We start from the raw sequence: 18,756 nt of genomic DNA, 5'->3' as shown, positions 1-18,756 counted from the left end.
TGGCTTCCACAGAAGTATTTTCTTTTGTTTTACTTGATTAAAGACTGCATTGCTAAAAAAAATCTGTCTGTAAAGAAAAACACTATTGTTCGTTTGGCATATAGCCTATAGGTGCCATGATAAAGCAGGCAGTTGTCACTACAGAGAATGATAAGAGAGTACATGCTGAATGTCTGGTGAACTTTAAATGGTAAAGAAATTCATTCTGTACATTTTGCCGGTTTCAATTCCCTCTTCAGATTGAGTCTCCTTAAACTGCCTGTTACTATTCAAGTAAAAAACACACATGTTATTATATGTAGTGGTCTTAGACCAGGCATTAAAACAGCTACCATAGGAGACCCGATTTTGAGAGGCGTAACGATTTCTCATGACACTGGCTGCCATGATTTTACTTTATTTAAGTGAAGGAAAACGTTGTTTGCAGAGGCGTGTTTACCCTTTTGGTGGACCTACGGAAAGGCATGACCTTAGGCATACTTATTTTTTTCTTTAATTGCACAACAATAACACTGAGTGTATGAAATGAGTGAGATATATAAAACATGGATTCATTTTACTTTGAACCACATAACATGCACACAAAATTGTTTACAGTTTGGTATAAGAATAAACACAAATCAAATATTTGATTTTGTATCGCTTCTTGACTTAGTATCTGTGCCAGGTGTTGCACCACTACCCGAAAAATGTGCTGCAAATTTTGATCATTTAAAATGTACTATAGTTTGAGGCATCATTAATCATTTAAAGCAGTGGTTCTCAAATGGGGGTACGTGTACCCCCAGGGTTACTTTGGGGTACTGCAGGGGTACGTGACTGCAGGGGTACGTGAAAGAAACTGACATTTAGGATTACATAATGAAAATCAATAAATTATGGTAATAGTATTTTTATATGAAATTAGGACTACACAAAGATGCACAAAACATAAATGAATAAATGTAGATGTAATAACTGTTTGACTCTCATCTCACTGAATGTTAAGGGAAAATGTTGTTGTCTGGTCAAGGGGTACTTAGCTTGAAAAAATCATAAAAAGGGGTACTTAAGCCATAAAAGTCTGAGAACCACTGATTTAAACTAATCAGCATGAACACAAAATAACTACTGTTAATATTATATTATTAAAGAACCATCAAGACTTCAGTGCTTGCTTTCTAGCCTACAGGGAACTCACATGGAAAATGTAAAACATTTTGAGCCATATTTAAGTATACCAAACATCTTTTCCTCCAAAAAATATAACACTGGGTGCTGTGATCTAACTAACGAAAGACTGACTTAAACTAGACAAAAACAACAATTTCATTAGTCCTATAAATGTCATTTAAGCTAAACACAAATCTGCAAGTTATTGATGTGCTTTAGAAACAGGATTGTAAACAGATTGTCATTCAATGCTAGATGGTATTTGATCTGATCCTATAAGCAACCTGTCTGTTTCCAGTGAAACACATTGGTCTCAAATCAACTTTTTGTAAGTCATGACTTATTTGTCAATGAAACATACCATGAAATTTGCTTTTAACGCTATATGGAGCCAGCATCTTATTGTCATATGTGACTCTGGACAACAAAACCAGTTTTATGGGTCAATTTTTCGAAATTGAGATTTTTACATAATCTGAAAGTTGAATAAATAAGCTTTCTGCTGATATATAGTTGTAAGAATAAGACAATATCTGGCTGAGATACAACAGTTTAAAACTCTGGAAGCTGAGAGTGCAAAATGCTAAATATTGAGAAAATTGCCTGTGAAGTTGTTAATCAGGGACACTGTGGCAGACAATCCACTCACAAACATAAAGTTTTGATACATTTAATGTTGGAAATTTACAAAATATCTTCATGGAAAATGATCTTTGCTTAATATCCTAATGTTTTTTGGCATAAAAGAAATATAGATAATTTTGACCCATACAATGTATTTTTGTCTTTTACTAAAAATGCTCCCTTGCATCTGGTTTTGTGATCACATATCGTTGTTGCAGATGCATCTAATAACCGATAAATATAATTCACAACATCAGACAGCAGTAATTGTAAGTTGTTTTAAACATTATATATTGACAATTCAATATGTTGACAGCCTAAACTTTTCTTCAGCATGACTTCCTTTATCTGAAGGACTCCACATAAAACATGTTGTTCCTGTAAATGTTAGCAATATGTAATGAATGGATTCTCCCTGAGCGTAACCCAGTCCCTAGCTTTAGAAGTCATTTTTGACCAATCAACATTTTAGCGGACATATGTCATTTCTCCATGTGCACATATTCATTCAGACCCATCTTGTGTGTTTGTGAGCGTAAACTCATTTTGAATAATTAAGTGTTCTGTTGTTAAGCATTAAAAATACATCCAGATAATAGTACAATTAACAGTAAAAATAGCAAAGTACAGCTTTTACGGAGACCTTAAATCTGGTTGGATCTGATGAATGTACAGAATGAGAACAGTTGTTTCTTTTATCCTACAGTTTTTGAATCATTATCAAAGGGTTTCTGTCTAAATCACGATCAGCTTAATTTTTCCAATTTAATTGGATTTACCACTTTAATATGATGTGACTGAAAATAGTGTGAGATGTGTGCCAGATGAAAAAGAATCGTGGGTCACGTACACCTGACACAGATATCTATAAAAGCATGTCCTTAATTGATTCACCCATGATTCCACAGTCACGTGTGAGGACGTTTAGACCCCAGGATGACCTACATTTTACTGGTTATCCGAGTTTGAGTGGCCGACATTTGCATAGACAGATCTGCCTAAAAAAAACAGAGACGTGTCAGGATTGACGCATGTCGGCGTCTTTATTTTCGCTTTGTCGGAAAACAAAATGTGCCCGTCGCTCTCATTCCATTTAGGCAAATCTCCCATCTCATGTCTGCCACTGTCTGGGAAAAACATTGTCAATTCAATTTGTCGCAAGCATGCCCCAGAGGAAAGCGGCAGCTCTGTTTTGTAAGCATTGTACTGGTCGCGTTGTAAACTCACAAATTTGTGAACAAATGCGCCAACAAATCCACAAATTACTAGTTGCTCTTGCTAAGTGAGAAAACAGCTGAAATAATAAAGCACGACGTAATGGTAAATCCGAGCGTGATGGCTGAGTTATTGGCTGCTGTTTAGTCTTATTTAACTTGCTGTATAATGTTTGTGTTGAAACTTTCATTCTCAGTCAAGTTTGTTTTCCCACATGCAGCTTGGCGCTCTTTGCCGGTATGACAGGCGCTATTAAGACCCTGAGTGATTTTTATGACTCGGCTCTGTGCTTGAGGAGGCCCGGCGCAGGCACTGCAGCTTCAGGGAAAGCCATTAATCAGGGCCCTCATACACGACCCCTCCATCACGACACATCCGCCAGGACCTCAAGTAAATCAAGCCCGCACGCTGCTACGGGAGTAGTTACAATACTAAATTTCTGTTCTGTCAGTGAAATCTGTAAAATCGTTATTTCCCTGCTGCTGATAGCGAAAGATCTCCAGATAATTAGAAACAGGAAGGCGGTGTAAAACAAAGGCTCTGAACTGAAACCTGGTGAGCTGACGCCTACCTAGACAGCATTATAGATGTGCTCCTGGATATAGCCGTCTTTCAAAGGTACATTCTTTTAGCATCATTGCATGTATCTTTGATGAGAAAAAAAGTGAAATAATGAGAAAAATTTCGTAAAGATGTGAGATTGGGGGTCTCTGCATTATGCATTATGCGGTTGCGACGCCCCTGTCTGCATAACTTAAATATGAATACATACATGTGTTGTGAGAGATTATCAAGTAGACTATTTGTTAGGTCTTTTAGGTGTCGGGTAAATAGTTTCACTAGAGACACACAACATTTCAAGTCATTTAAAGATCCTTTTAGTGCATTTACAGTAGTTAGTCCAATCCTTGCATAACGTCTTGCCTGGAGACTGTGATGAATGGTTGTGAATGGATGGAAGGATGGATGATGGACAGAAGGATGTGAATGGATGGATGGACGGATGGACAGATGTGAGTGGATGGATGGATGTGAATGGATGGATGGATGGATGTGATTAGATGGAGGGATTTGAATGGATGGAGGTATGGATGGAAGGATGTGAATGAATGGATGGATGTGAATTGTTGGATGGACGGATGTGAGTGGATGGATGGACAGATGGAATCTGAATTGATGGATGGATGGATGGAATCTGAATTGATGGATGGACGGATGGATGTCATAGGATGGATGGACAGATGAATGTGAATGGATGGATGGACGGATGTGAGTGGATGGATGGACGGATGGAATCTGAATTGATGGATGGACGGATGTGAAAGGATGGATGGATGGACGGAGGGCTGTGAATGGATAGATGGAGGGATGGATGTGAATGGATGGATGGATGTGAATGGATAAATTATGGATGGATGGATGGATGGCTGTGAATGGATAGATGGAGGGATGGATGGAAGCATCTGAATGGATGGATGGACAGATGGAATCTGAATGGATGGAAGGATGGATGTGAATGGATGGATGGAGGGATTGATGGATGGATGAATGGATGTGAATGAATGGATGGATGGACGGATGGATGGATGGATGTGAATGGATGGATGGAGGGATTGATGGATGGATGAATGGATGTGAATGAATGGATGGATGGACGGATGGATGTGAATGGTTGGATGGACGGATGTGAATGGGTGATGGAGGGATGGATGTGAATGGATGATGGAGGTATGGATGTGAATGGGTGATGGAGGTATGGATGTGAATAAATGGATGGATGGACGGATGGATGTGAATGGATTGATGGACGGATGGAAGTGAATGGATGGATGGAGGGATTGATGGATGGATGAATGGATGTGAATGAATGGATGGATGGACGGATGGATGGATGGATGTGAATGGATGGATGGAGGGATTGATGGATGAATGGATGTGAATGAATGGATGGATGGACGGATGGATGTGAATGGTTGGATGGACGGACAGATGGATGTGAATGGATGGATGGACGGATGTGAATGGGTGATGGAGGGATGGATGTGAATGGATGATGGAGGTATGGATGTGAATAAATGGATGGATGGACGGATGGATGTGAATGGATTGATGGACGGATGGAAGTGAATGGATGGATGGAGGGATTGACGGATGGATGGATGTGAATGGATGGATGGACGGATGTGAATGGGTGATGGAGGGATGGATGTGAATGGATGATGGAGGTATGGATGTGAATGGGTGATGGAGGTATGGATGTGAATAAATGGATGGATGGACGGATGGATGTGAATGGATTGATGGACGGATGGAAGTGAATGGATGGATGGAGGGATTGACGGATGGACGGATGGATGTGAATGGTTGGATGGACGGACAGATGGATGTGAATGGATGGATGGACGGATGTGAATGGGTGATGGAGGGATGGATGTGAATGGATGATGGAGTTATGGATGTGAATGGGTGATGGAGGTATGGATGTGAATAAATGGATGGATGGACGGATGGATGTGAATGGATTGATGGACGGATGGATGTGAATGGATGGATGGATGTGAATAAATGGATGGATGGACGGATGGATGTGAATGGATTGATGGAAGGATTGATGTGAATGGATGGATGGATGTGAATAAATGGATGGACGGACGGATGGATGTGAATGGATGGATTGACGGACAGATGGATGTGAATGGATGGATGGATGGACGGATTTGAATGGATGGATGGATGGACAGATGGAATCTGAATGGATGGACGGATGGATGTGAATGGATGGATGGAGGGATTGATGGATGAATGGATGTGAATGAATGGATGGATGGACGGATGGATGTGAATGGTTGGATGGACAGATGTGAATGGGTGATGGAGGGATGGATGTGAATGGGTGATGGAGGTATGGATGTGAATGGATGATGGAGGTATGGATGTGAATGGATGGATGGATGTGAATAAATGGATGGATGGACGGATGGATGCGAATGGATGGACGGACGGATGGATGTGAATGGATGGATTGACGGACAGATAGATGTGAATGGATGGATGGACGGATGTGAATGGATAGATGGATGGACGGATGGAAGGATGTGAATAAATGGATGGATGGACAGATGGATGGATGTGAATGGATTGATGGATGGATGGATATGAATGGATGTAAGGATGGATGGACAGATGTGAATGGATGGAGGGATGGATGGATGTGAATTGATGGAAGGATGGATGGACGGATGTGAATGGAGGGATGTATGGATGGATAGATGGATGTGAATGGATGGATCCCTTTAATCCAGTATGTTAGTCAATGTTAGTGTTGTGACGTTGCATAACATCTGGCTTGCACAGAAGAACAGACGACGATAGACAGACAGACAGATTAATAAAATAGATAGAGTAATGTGGCCAAGTGCTGACAGACTAAGCGTCTTTCTTCCCACAGATGAAAGGCATTGTGTTGCATAACCAGCACGATTACACCTATGGGCTGAAAACACTTCAATGCGCTGCAGTGCTCTGAACACAGCACTGAAACAGAATGCAAACTAAAGTTTAACAAGCTTCAGGAAGACAATTGAGAATTCATTTTGGCTCCAGTGAAGCTGGAACAGTCAGTCCTGCTTCCTCATTGTGTCGTGACTCTAATGCGGCCGTCTGGTCTTGGCATCTCTCCTCACGGGCAGCAGGACATCCTGTGTTCGACATGGTGTGCTAAACATGATTCACCACCAAAACTCAACCTGTTTTCCGCTGTTGTGCAACTCAAAGAGATAGATGCCCAATTACATTCAAACACAGACCGGGAGTCATTTATCACTTTTAATTCAAGAGTTCCCTCAGGCGGGTGGCTAAAGGAACTGGCACGAATAACAGGCTCTCAATCGAAGCATCGCACACGCAGGTGCAGTGATAATAAATCTTCTTGTCCGCAGCATCGCTGCTTGTTTTGACAGGTTATTCAAGAGTTGGGGGGGTTTTCGCTCATTTCAGGTCTTTGATAATAAAAAGATGAGGCATCATTCAGATGTCAAATCTACATTAAACTCTGCCTCTGTGAGGACCGTACACTATGTGCTAGCAGCCAGTACTCTCTCTCTGTAAAGCTTGAGCGACACCTAGTGCTCAGGGTAACATACTGCACAGTACAATAGAGAAGCAGAGAGAGTGAAGAGAGACGTCTCCTGTGTTAATCTCAGAGGTTGTGTTGTCCTTTGAATGAGTTTAGTCATGAGTTCTCAATGCACCCAACATGGCTTGATGTAGACGGCACATTGTGAAATATCAAAGTCACTTGACAGAGGGGGAATTGCTTTTTTTGTGGTCTTTGGTCTAGAAACACACGGATGAGAGTGCTGTGTTTAGCTGCGGATTTAGTTTTAGAGTCACTTTTGACTTTCTTAGTGAGTCTCGTTTCTTACACTAAAAGGGAAACTGCTAAGATGTATTGATACAATGACAGTGTCAACGCCTGAGTTTTATGTATTTGCAAAAGATGGTAAAAAAAGACAAAATTATCACATTTATTTCTCCTAGACATCAGTGAGATGAAATGGAGAGTGAAGCTTTGCTTAGGAGTCCGAAATCTCCCAAATGTCTCAGAAGTTTCAGAAGAGATCTCAACAACGTCTCTAAATGAGCCCAGATTTGTCACGAAAATCTCAATACGACCTCAAACATTTCTCATCAAACTTTCCCAAATCCAGATGATTTGACTGGTACAATCTACATTCTACACCTCCAGACTCTGTATCCGTCTCGTGTTTCAGTTTTTCTCTGTGTTTATGTTCTGTTTTTATGTCTCTTTCAGTCTCTTTTTTATGCTATTTAAAGAAACACGATTGCGGATATCCAATGAAAGAACGTATGAACAACAACATTCACCTCTGGGACGGCACCTGTCTAAAAACTCCCAATGGCACTAAAAGTGAATGCTGCATCTTTGGTGACACCAACCTGTCCTTTGCGATGCATTTTCGTGATCCGTTCTGTATCAATATGTTGCTTTGAAACGCAGCACTATTACATGAGACCTTTGAGACGTGCCATGAGCAGAATGGTAATGTTTCCAAGGGCCTGGAGGAGCGGAGCATTCAATTACACACATCCTGAGGAAGGAACACGTTTCCTGATCAACATTCAACAAAGAAAGGCGTTTCCATGTGATAAGTGCAAGCCTTCCTCAATCCTCTACATCTAACACCGTCCGCATGCATGTCTCCACGTTCACGAACACTCACCTGTAAGGATGAGCTTGTGTTATCTCTGTCTCACACTTCTCCTCGCCACCCTGGCAGCACGGTGTAAGGATACTTGCCGTCGTAAGATTTAGAGGTTATTTTTATTCCAGCTTCGGCCTTTTCTCACCTCATTCTCCCCTTTCGCTCTAACCCGCAGGGCAAGCGGTCAACACGCAGGCAGGTAAGTCTTTAATTCACTTTCAGCCTAAATGCAATGGTGACAGTTTCAGGACAGTATATTCTGTCTGTGATAAAGTGGTTATTTTTACCTCTCTCAGAGAAACCTGACCTCTTGATTCATATTTCTGAGAAAAGGGAACGTTGAAATGTTTTTGGACAGATCTGTGTTTTTGTGGATGTATTTTTAGTCTCATTCTGATGCATTGATCCTTCAGAGATGCTTGTTACGTGCTGTTTGGCTCTTCGCAGGAAGTCTGAATTTCACGCAACTTCACAATGTTTAGTTTGAGATTAATTGGATGCCCAAACAAAATCAGTCATGCAGATTCTGTCCCACAAACACTTGACTTGTCTGACCGGTGTTTGGTTTTGTCTTAATGTTTACTGAAGTGTATAATGGAGAACTCTGCTTGTGTAGATCTGTTGAGGCAGAAATCACCGCTTTGCTTTCTTTGGGGAGTAATGTTTTTTGTTAGTTGATGGTATTTCCTTCCTTCCCGTTCTTTATTTATGGAACGAACTGACTTCCACACTCTCAGCGCGGCCTTCCTTAAGAAGGAAAGACAGAAAGAGATGGTTTCTTTTGAAGTGCCGACTTTGTTCCGTGACATACAAAACTGCCTACCAACAAATAATCGTCCAGTCAAAGGTTCTTTAATGAACCTTTTAATAATCTGAAGAACCTTTTCGCCGCAGAGAACCTTTGAAAGGTTCTTCGGCTGTTAAAGGTTCCTTCTGGAAGTCAATAGGGTTCAGTGTTGTTTGATTTCCAATGTTCTTTAAAATATCTTCTTTTGTCTTCTACATTGACCTTAAGCCATTTTCTAAAGGTTTGTTTGAGTGTTTACAGTATGTTGATGTTTTCTTCGGGGTTTTTGTCCAGCGTTTACCTTTGATCAGGTGACGTTGACTTTACTTCCTGGTAAAGAAGTGACGAGTGGCACAAATGTGACCTTACGTTGCGAGGCCAAAGTCAGTCAAAGCCTCCCCACGCCCCTGACATACAGATTCAGCTTCCTTCAGGACGATCAGGTGGTGTACTCCCAAAACATCAGCTATGCGGTGGTGGAGAAAACTTTATCACCGGTCCGGGTGTCCAACTCCGGTCACTACCACTGCACTGTTCGCATCGACAACAAGTTCAAGAAAAGCGACAGTCACACACTTAAAGTCACAGGTCTGTAAACTGTCAAATAATGAAATCTATCTCATACCGTAAAAGCATAAAGATAAGTCTAATAGTATCAAACCCATGCAGGCCTTCAAACACCGATGTTGAAAGTGAAGTCTGATATCATATCTGAGGGGGAAGATGTTAGTGCCACATGCAGCGCTCTAGAGGAGAATGGAAGCCTGAGTTTCTACTTTTATGAGAGTAACAAGGAGATAAAACGGGTGCCGTCGTCCAGTAACTCTGTGACTACCATGCTTTCTATACGGAATCTCAAAGAAACTTACCTGCAGTGTGCCTACACGGTTTTACAGCATTCAGATGCAGGCTGGTCTAACAAAAGCAACACCTGGAAGATCATTGTAAAAGGTATAAACAAATACAAGACCGTAATAAAAGAAATTAATTAAGACATGTGCTGAAAGCCTGCTTTTCTTTTTAACAGACCTAGACGAGATCACCCCAAGAATAAATGTCACACCTATTAGGAATGTGGTTGAAGGTGACCGGGTGAAGATCCAATGTGAGGTGAAGGCCCTTTCAGATCTGGATGTGTTCCTCACCAAAGGCAACACTGTACTTCATAAGTCTTATACAAGCTTCACACACAGCTTAACAGTAAGAGCTGAGGATGCAGGCGACTACGTGTGTAAAGCAGAGAAAGGCAGTGTGCAAAAGATGGCAACCTCTCAGCTAAACGTAACAGGTAAATAACTTCAAAAGGATCTAAGGATTTTATACACTGTAAAAAAAATTGCAAGAAATGATTGGCATGAGCACAGCAACAATGCAAAAAACGACATTCTTCCTAAGCACTCTTGTCTTGTTTTTTATTCAAAATATTCTAAACTTCCTTCATCACGAATCATTTACATAACAAGAAAAGTGACCTAAGATAAAAAGTCTTGTTTCATGAGAGAAAATGTAGTAGGCTTTTCAGAATATTAATGATTACTGATTTGTAAGTCATGAACCAAACCGACCATCTCAGTGAGTGTGTTTACATGCACAATCTTACTCCAATTCTGCTTAATAAGGTGGTTAGAAGTAAGCTCATGTTAACGCGTAAAACGGTTTTCTTTTATCGTGGAAAGCTCATAAACGGCGTGAGCAAAACCCGATTGGCAGAGGTCGTTTTTTGCCCATTAGTCCGATTTCGCACAGCATGTAAACGCCTTTACCAGTTTTCTCTCAGTTTTCTTTATGTATGCATGTCTGACAGCACAATGGTAAAAGTCCTAAACGGAAGCAACGAAAATGAAGCAAGAAAAATAATTTGAATGGCAAAAGTCCAAGTCTTCTTATGTGTCCATAATATTTAGAGAATAAATTTGCTATACCATGCTTTTTTGTGGCTGACTCAATATACTGAATGACATAACAACATTACGTAATTTCACACAGAATACTTCATATGCAGTCACTGCTGAGCTCTTCTCAGTCTGTTTCCATGGTAACTGAAGAAGATATTATAGTATAATTTTTGAATAAGTAATAATTCTGAATTATGAATATGCATACATGTCAATAATTGAATATCGGCTTTCTTGATTTTGCCAAGTGAGTGATGTTCTTGGGTCAACATCACTGAACATCATTTCAATCAACCATTCAGATTTGAGGGATAGGTTACAGTTCGTGTGAAGTTTAAGATTAAATCCAGGATCCTTTCCATCTGGTTGTAGGAATTAGTTATGGGGGTTTGGGGTGGTTATGTGCTTTCTCTACAAAAATGTTGTTGCAGGGTCAAAAAGCACGTTGCCTCAAGAACATCTCTTTTTTGCTAAATCAGTAAGAGATTGCATGTCTATGTTAAACATTATTGCCTGGTTTCACAGACAAGGTTTAAGGCTAATCCCAGACTAAAATGAATGTTTGAGCAGTCTTAACTGAAAATAACTCGCCTTAAAAATCTTAAAATGTCAGCGCCATTGTTTTGTATCAAGATGCACACCAGCAATGTTTTTTACTAGGGCACTTAAATATCCTTTTTTAACTATGGGTTAGTCTGGATTTAAGGTAAGCCCTGTCTGTGAAACCGGGCATATGCATCACAATGAAATTAATATTATGGTAACCTGTCTTTTGTGCTCTTTGGCATTTGTATTTAATTTTGTCAAAGTTTGATCTCTATAAAATAATTCACAGTTGGCCTACATAACATTATGCAATTGATATGTAAAATATAAAAACCACTTGACTTTCTTCACCTTTTAGAGCTGTTCTCAAAGCCCATGTTAAGACTGAACGGCCATCAGGTGTTTGAGGGGGATCGCTTCCATCTGAACTGCATCAGTGATGTAAATGTCACACTGAAGATCAACAAAGCAGACATCAGGTTCATTTTGCTCAAAGAAGGTCGGCAAATTTCTAATTCAGCCAGCTACAGTGAAATAGCAAGTTCGGCGACCAATGGGAATTACTCCTGCAAAGCCACGGCTAAGGGAATTGAGAAGACCAGCTTACCACTCGTTTTCAAAGCTAAAGGTGAGATTTATGTTTATTATCCACACCGTTGCTTGTTATAACACATTTAAAACGTGTTATGAGTTTTATAACATGTAATAACATTGTTATAACAAAAGAAGATTAAAGATAGCTACATAACACAATGCAGTGAATATACATATTACAATGCCAAAGTAGACAACAATCCAATACAACAATATTCAAAAATGTGAGCAAAAGTTGGATTTAAGAAAAGCAATCAATTTTACTTTTTGAAATCCAAATTCCTGTATTCCCACTCGTTGTAAACTGTCCAGCTTCATCATAAGGCCACAGGGCACCTACCCTCTCCGCCAGAGCTTTATTTGCATATGTGTATTCATCCAAATTCAGCATTTATTTGTTTATGCTTCTCAATTCTACTGTCTTTCCAGTTCCTGTATCCTCGCCAGTCATTAACACGGTGGGTAATGTGATTGTGGGCCGGCCGTTCACGGTTTCGTGTAAGGCAGAGAACGGAACTCTGCCCATAACCTACACATTACTGAAGGACAGGAGTCCAGTGGCTGAGCGAACGGTGATGGAGGCGGCTGGCATGGCCGTCTTTGACAAAATCACACTCAGTTATCCACTGGAGATCAAAAAATTCACGTGCCGCGCATTAAACCAAGAGGCATCACCCAGCAAGACCAGCAGCCCCCTCACAGCAGCAGTTATTGGTAAGAAGGTCGATTTCTCTCCACAAATCTTTGTTTTACCTGTTTGTCTCCAAAGTTAAGCTTAAATAAATGCTATTTGTGAGTTATTCCGATGTTTCTGTTTTTAGAAACTGACAGCCTTTAAACACTGATTGACTTTCATGTCCGGCACCAACTTACAGTCTATTCCTGCTCTGCATATCAAAGTCTGCATGCTTAAATAAGCACTGCTGTTTAAGCCATCCAGATGTTCGATAATGACAGCCGGCATATGTTATAATATATGACTGGATGAGGCATGCTCAGTGTGTTGTGTACGGTCCAATATAAAGAGAAATGGATGAAGAAGCAATGCATGAAGTGTTTCTGCAACACAGTCTCACGGAAAATCATCAAATAGTCAAAAATTGAATCTATTGATTCGTGTTCAAAAAATTAAGTACGCAATCAGATAATATCAGTTGAGGCAACCAGTTACCAAGCAATGCTTCATTTTGTTCAGTCTGGGGTGTAAAAAGACAATGAAAGAAAAAACACTGGAAGAAAACATTGTCAGGTCAAAGTGTCTGGTCCCACATTTGTATACGCTTTACTGTATGAAGAATTTTTGGGTACAATGTACCCAAAGACTGGGACTGGGCTTTTATCAGGTCTTCAAATGTCTTGTCACTGTCTTTGTGTTTCTGTATTAGAACCAGTCTCCAGTCCAGTCATTATGCCAATCAGCCTCACCGTCACCGAGGGCTCTGACCTCTACCTCCTATGTAAAGTACAACAGGGAACTCAACCCATCACCTTCAGTTGGTATCACAACAGCATTCTGATCCCTTCATCCACCCAGGAGGTCACACTCTTACACGGCACACATATAGTCAAGGCCATCGAACGAGAGCAGAGAGGCCGATATTACTGCGAGGCCACCAATCACGCTTCTGAAACCAAAAAGAGTCCTCCAGTCACCATCACAGGTGTGTTTTTTTAACACCACACATTTGATTGAGCCAATCTCTGCACTGAAACATCTTGTGTGTTCTTTACAGTCAGTCTAGCCGTGTGGAAGAAAGCTCTTATTGGAGTGCTTTGTATCTTACTTTTGGTGGCTATCATCGTAGTTCTGATTGTCCTTCTGAGGAAAATGTCAAACCCACGCAGAAAAAAGCAAGCGACTGAATTATCAGTGTAAGACTCTCTTTCCTTGTTGCTTATTTCTCATCAACATATTATCGTTGAGCGTTTCATCTAACTTATCTTTCTGTGTGGATACTTTGGCTTTATCAGAAAACCAAGACCTAAATCAGGTGACCCCATGAGAATGAGTCTAACCCTTGATATTGAAGACAACACTGCCCTCAATGGTAACACATCTCAACTCACAATTTCATTCTGTAGCCAAGACATACGATTTTTTTAGAATTGTTCACCCATCATTATAAAATCATCCTCAAATCTTTCCAAAGCCAATGAACCGCCCCTTAAAGAACGGCATGATGTGTACATCATTTTGTGTACAGCCCGTTGGCATATTACTGGCATATCTGTCAGGATTTTCTCTGAGCATTTCAAGATTTATGGCGATCTTTGTACAATTGGTCTTTATTGTTTAAAGAGAATGCATCACAGATATGCACATATTTATTCGGACCACCTTCGGACTGCTTACGTTGGGTTAGATTAGGCTGGGTTATTGTAATATACAGTATTTCATCACTTTAAATTAGGGATGTCAAACAATTAATCCCATTCAGAATAAAAGTTTGTGTTTACTTAATGTGTGTCCATGTATTGTACATATTAATATAATTACAAAAACATACACATAAATGTGTAAATATTTAATACAATTTTCAGTAACACTTTCCTTGAAGCATTATGCATTATAAAGAATTATTAAAGGGTAAAATGCATTATAATTCTTCATAATGTGTGTTGTAATGCATTAAATGTAGTTGTAAAGAATTATAACCAATTTACAATGTGAATTGTAACAATGAATTGTTAAGTGTTATACTGTATTAACTGTATTAACTGTAACACTAATGACAATTGTTTATAGGACATTACAATGCATTAAACTACTTTTGTAATGCATTATACATACATTCTTCAATGAAAGTGTTACCAAATATTGCGATGTATTATTTATATTAAACAATAACTTAAATGACATATAAACGTTCATTTATTTTAATATTTGATATTTTTCTTAAATATTTGCGTGTATGTGTTTATAAACCCAACATTAATATGCACAATACACGGACATATATTTTGTAAATACAAACTTTTATTCTGGATTTTAATCGCAATTAATCGTTTGACAGCCCTACTTTAAATCCAATCTTTACACTGAATGTAAGACAGTTGGTCTTGTTTTGTTTTTGTTTGTGGCTTACAGGAACTCCATGTGTGATGGGTAGAAACGTCTGGAGCGAGAATGTATCCTGTTCAGGTATGTGCTGCGCTTTTAAGAAGGAATACATCTGGAGGGTGTGTGCTCATCTGATGATCTGCTTTTGCTGTTATACTAGAATCTGATGGTCAAGGTGAAGAAGAGTCTGAGCTGCTTCATCCAAAAGAAGTGGATCCTAACATAGGTCAGGTGCAAGAGTCTCAATTCTCTTCAAATATTTAAAAGTCGATTGTAGTCATTGTATTTTTTTGTGAGTTTAGCATTGTTGTTTGTAAAAACAGGACTGCGTTGTTGGGGAAATTACTTTTAAACTGGGGTTTGTTCAGCTAAAACCTTTTCATAAATAAATAAAGTGCAGTAAGCCTGCTGGGCAGAGCCAGATTTATTATCCTATGACTGATTCATTTTATATTTTACAATCTACTGTCCTATCCAATAAAGGGATAACAAGACAAAACATATTACTTAAAAAAAAAAGAATGGTAAAGTTAGCTAGTCTGGTGTAGATAAAAGAAATGACCTTGCTACACTTTAAACTAATCCTAAAAGGAAAGTACCTTACTACATTGGGTGTGAAATGAATCATTTCGTTTAAATGAAGCACCCGAATGAACCAATTCACTAAAATGAATCATGACTTTCCAGTGACTCAATGCTTATGAAAGTTAAGTTCTGTAACTGCAGTCTCTGTTTTTAGTCATTTACTCACCCTCAGATTATTCCAAACCTGTCTAAATGTCTTTGTTCTGTTGAACATAAAGGAAGATATTTGGAAGAATGTCAGTAAGCAAACAGATCTCATCCCCCATTAACTGCTAGAAAGTGTTTAATTAGACATGCGCTCCTGGACTGCCCTTCACTTCCTCTGTCTTTGTTTATTGGTCTGGCTAGTGTCTAATAATATAACTATTTATATTTGATCTAATTTATGTAAACATTAATTATGTATAATAATTGTATTAATAAGCAATTATTTTTATTTTATTGTGTGTCAATTTTATTAAATAAACAATTTGTTGAAAGGGTCAAGTAGTCTGGCTCATAATGATATGTGATTGTCCATATATTTTATTAGAAGTTCCTGTGACGAACGATATAGAACCTGAACACAATACCCAGTCTACAGACGTCCAGGTGTCTGTAGCAGGTGAGCTCATATTACTCTACAAGCGTGACCATATCAGGCAATAAGAGTGACCGATAGTGTAAACATGTGGAGCGACATGAGACCCCAGGTGTCTATTTCCTGTTCTGGTGGGAAAGAGCTTCCTGTTTTCACAATGGGGCCTGGAGCCTCATGTTCCTCTGCCCAACTGACACAAAGTCGCCTATTGTTTCCTCAGCACAAGTAAACACTCGGCAGCCTTTTCCTTAGTTGATTAATAGCAAGACTTTTTGCTAATCCTTGTGGTATGTGAGTGAAACAATACTGAAAAACAGAGGTCAAACTTTAATGGGATTTGGTCTGGCCCCGTAATGCCAAACAATGGCTGCATCTGCAGGAAAGCAGATTACTTACACACTTGACTTAGCTTGGCACTAACGCCATACAACACAGGCGTGGCGTTACACTTCCTGGGCATTTGATTGGAGCTGGATCAGAAAGTTCGGTTCTTATTGCTAAAATGATGAATGCAATAAACTATGATAATATATCTGGCCAACCAGAGTATATACGTTTATATTGTAAACTTCGAGTTTACAGTTATTAACAACAGAATGTAAAACTTTGCTTATTCTGCTTGCGTTTAGGCTGTGAAATTAATTTATATTATAGAAATTCATTTTTCCTCACTGGGTTTATCCTCCATGTTTTTGTAGGGGTCTTGGAGCAGCCTGAGGCCGTAAGTGATCCACAACACAGACACACAAGTCCACATGTAGGTATGTACGAATTAAGAGTTTGTTTCCGAAATGAGATAATCTTTGAAACATTTTAAAAGCATAGTTATGTTTTTTATTATGTTATCATGTTTTTATTGTCTCATTATGGCTTAAATCAAAATAAACCAACTCCAGTTTTATTGATATTATTTTAATGCACAATACAAAAACCTGAACATTCTTCAAAGATGTAAAAACAGAGTTGTTATCTCATTTTGGAAATAAACTCTTCATAGAGTTTCATCACAGGGAGGCCATCTGGTGGAAGAAGCAGGTACTACAGGAATAAAATACTGTTTCAGTAGCAGATATCTCTTGAAGTCTCTGTTAAGAAAATGTGCCATCATATTTACCCCCAGATGAACTTAAAATAAAAGAAGTACATCTGTGTTCTGCATAAAAAAATTATATTATCTCTTTAATGGTCCCATTACATTGCTTTTCAGGTTTTATTGTAGGAAATGATTTGTGACCCTGGACAACAAAACCACTCTTATGGGTCCATTTTTAGAAATTGTGATTTTACATGATCTTAAATTTGAATAAATAAGTTTTATATTGATGTATGATTTGTTAGAATAGGATATCTGGCTGAGATGCAACTGTTTAACACTCAGGAATCTGAGAGTGGCAAAAAAATATAAATATTGAGAAAATTGCCTTTGAAGTTGTTAATCAGAGGCGCTGCAGCAGGCCATCCACTCACGAAAATAAAGTTTTGATATATTTATGGTTGGAAATTTGCAAAATATCTTTATGGAACATGATCTTTACTTAATATCCTAATGATTTTTGGCATAAAAGAAAAATAAATCATTTTGCCCCATACAATTGTCTTTCACTAAAGAAGTTTCCGTGCTACTTAAGATCCAGTGTCACATTTGGTCTACATTAAATGTATTTAAAACAACGTCAAACCGAGAACATATTTTTGCATGGTGGTAAATTAGGACGGTGACATTTTCTTAATAGGTTTTATAAGACCTCAGTACATGACAACAAAAAAGCATCACAATATATCGCCCACACTGACATTTCTACATTAGTTTAGGGAGTCAGGTAATTGTATCCATCATCTGCATGAATATCAGCTATAAATCAGTGTGTAAGGGTGTGAGTGCAGGTTGGTTTTTTAAATCTCTCTCTCTCTCTCTCTCTCTCTCTCTCTCTCTCCTCTCTCTCTCAGCAGGCAGCTCTTGAGTATGCACAGCTCAACAACAGTGAACAAGAGCCTGCGTGAACACCGTCCCTATGTGCTTCTCTACTGAAACCGGCTTCTCCACAACCTGATGCTGAACATCACAGACAGTCTATTGACATTAAATAGTTCACAATTTTTGGGTGTTTAATTGTTGTTATTTCTTGGCTTGGATGTTTGTTACATGAGTGAAGTGTGATGTTTGTAAACCAGTGATTAAAATCTGAACAATTGAATCAAACAAGTCAGTTTTCATTTCTGTTTTGTTTTGGGGAGATTCAAGAACTTGAGGAGAGTGTCGTTTCTATCGCAGAACATAAGAGCCACTGATCCGCAGGAAAAGCAAAATCTCAAATATTACGCTTTATATAGACTAAACACACAAACGTCGGTCAATGTTGTATCATAAGCACTTCTAATACTATACATAAACAGTTAAAATGACCTGATCCTTACACCTTGTCTTTTCTTCATGATGTAAAAATTCATATTTTTATAGTTCTAATCAAATCACGTTGATCGTCTGAGCCATT

General features: G+C 39.0%; 1 protein-coding gene across 4 annotated transcripts; it reads left to right on the top strand.

Annotated features, from left to right (window-relative positions):
- The first annotated feature begins 8,165 nt into the window (after window positions 1-8,165).
- Window positions 8,166-18,482, top strand: pecam1a (platelet and endothelial cell adhesion molecule 1a). Of its 4 annotated transcripts, none has more exons than XM_056753680.1 (15): window positions 8,166-8,297; window positions 8,392-8,415; window positions 9,298-9,591; window positions 9,673-9,954; window positions 10,031-10,291; window positions 11,803-12,072; window positions 12,468-12,752; window positions 13,424-13,699; window positions 13,772-13,910; window positions 14,010-14,086; window positions 15,127-15,180; window positions 15,260-15,325; window positions 16,217-16,288; window positions 16,963-16,985; window positions 18,212-18,482. In XM_056753680.1, exons 1-15 carry the CDS (start codon window positions 8,243-8,245, stop codon window positions 18,263-18,265), a joined length of 2,232 nt encoding a protein of 743 aa, XP_056609658.1. In that variant the 5' UTR covers window positions 8,166-8,242; the 3' UTR covers window positions 18,266-18,482. The 4 variants fall into 4 exon arrangements, with proteins under 4 accessions (XP_056609658.1, XP_056609661.1, XP_056609659.1 ...); XM_056753683.1 differs by having other exon boundaries at window positions 16,963-17,025; window positions 18,215-18,482; XM_056753681.1 differs by having other exon boundaries at window positions 16,963-17,025.
- The last annotated feature ends 274 nt before the right edge of the window (window positions 18,483-18,756 follow it).

Source organism: Triplophysa dalaica, chromosome 7, assembly GCF_015846415.1.
Source record: "Triplophysa dalaica isolate WHDGS20190420 chromosome 7, ASM1584641v1, whole genome shotgun sequence".
Taxonomy (NCBI): domain Eukaryota; kingdom Metazoa; phylum Chordata; class Actinopteri; order Cypriniformes; family Nemacheilidae; genus Triplophysa; species Triplophysa dalaica.
The sequence above is the reverse complement of the archived record's forward strand: the minus strand, read 5'-3'. Positions and strand labels throughout refer to the sequence as shown.

Coding starts and splice junctions, on each gene's coding strand:
- pecam1a (XM_056753680.1), top strand. CDS start 8,243: ATGAGCTTGTGTTATCTCTGTCTCACACTTCTCCTCGCCACCCTGGCA. Junction 8,416..9,297: donor AGCGGTCAACACGCAGGCAG/GTAAGTCTTTAA, acceptor GTTTTTGTCCAG/CGTTTACCTTTGATCAGGTG. Junction 9,592..9,672: donor TCACACACTTAAAGTCACAG/GTCTGTAAACTG, acceptor AAACCCATGCAG/GCCTTCAAACACCGATGTTG.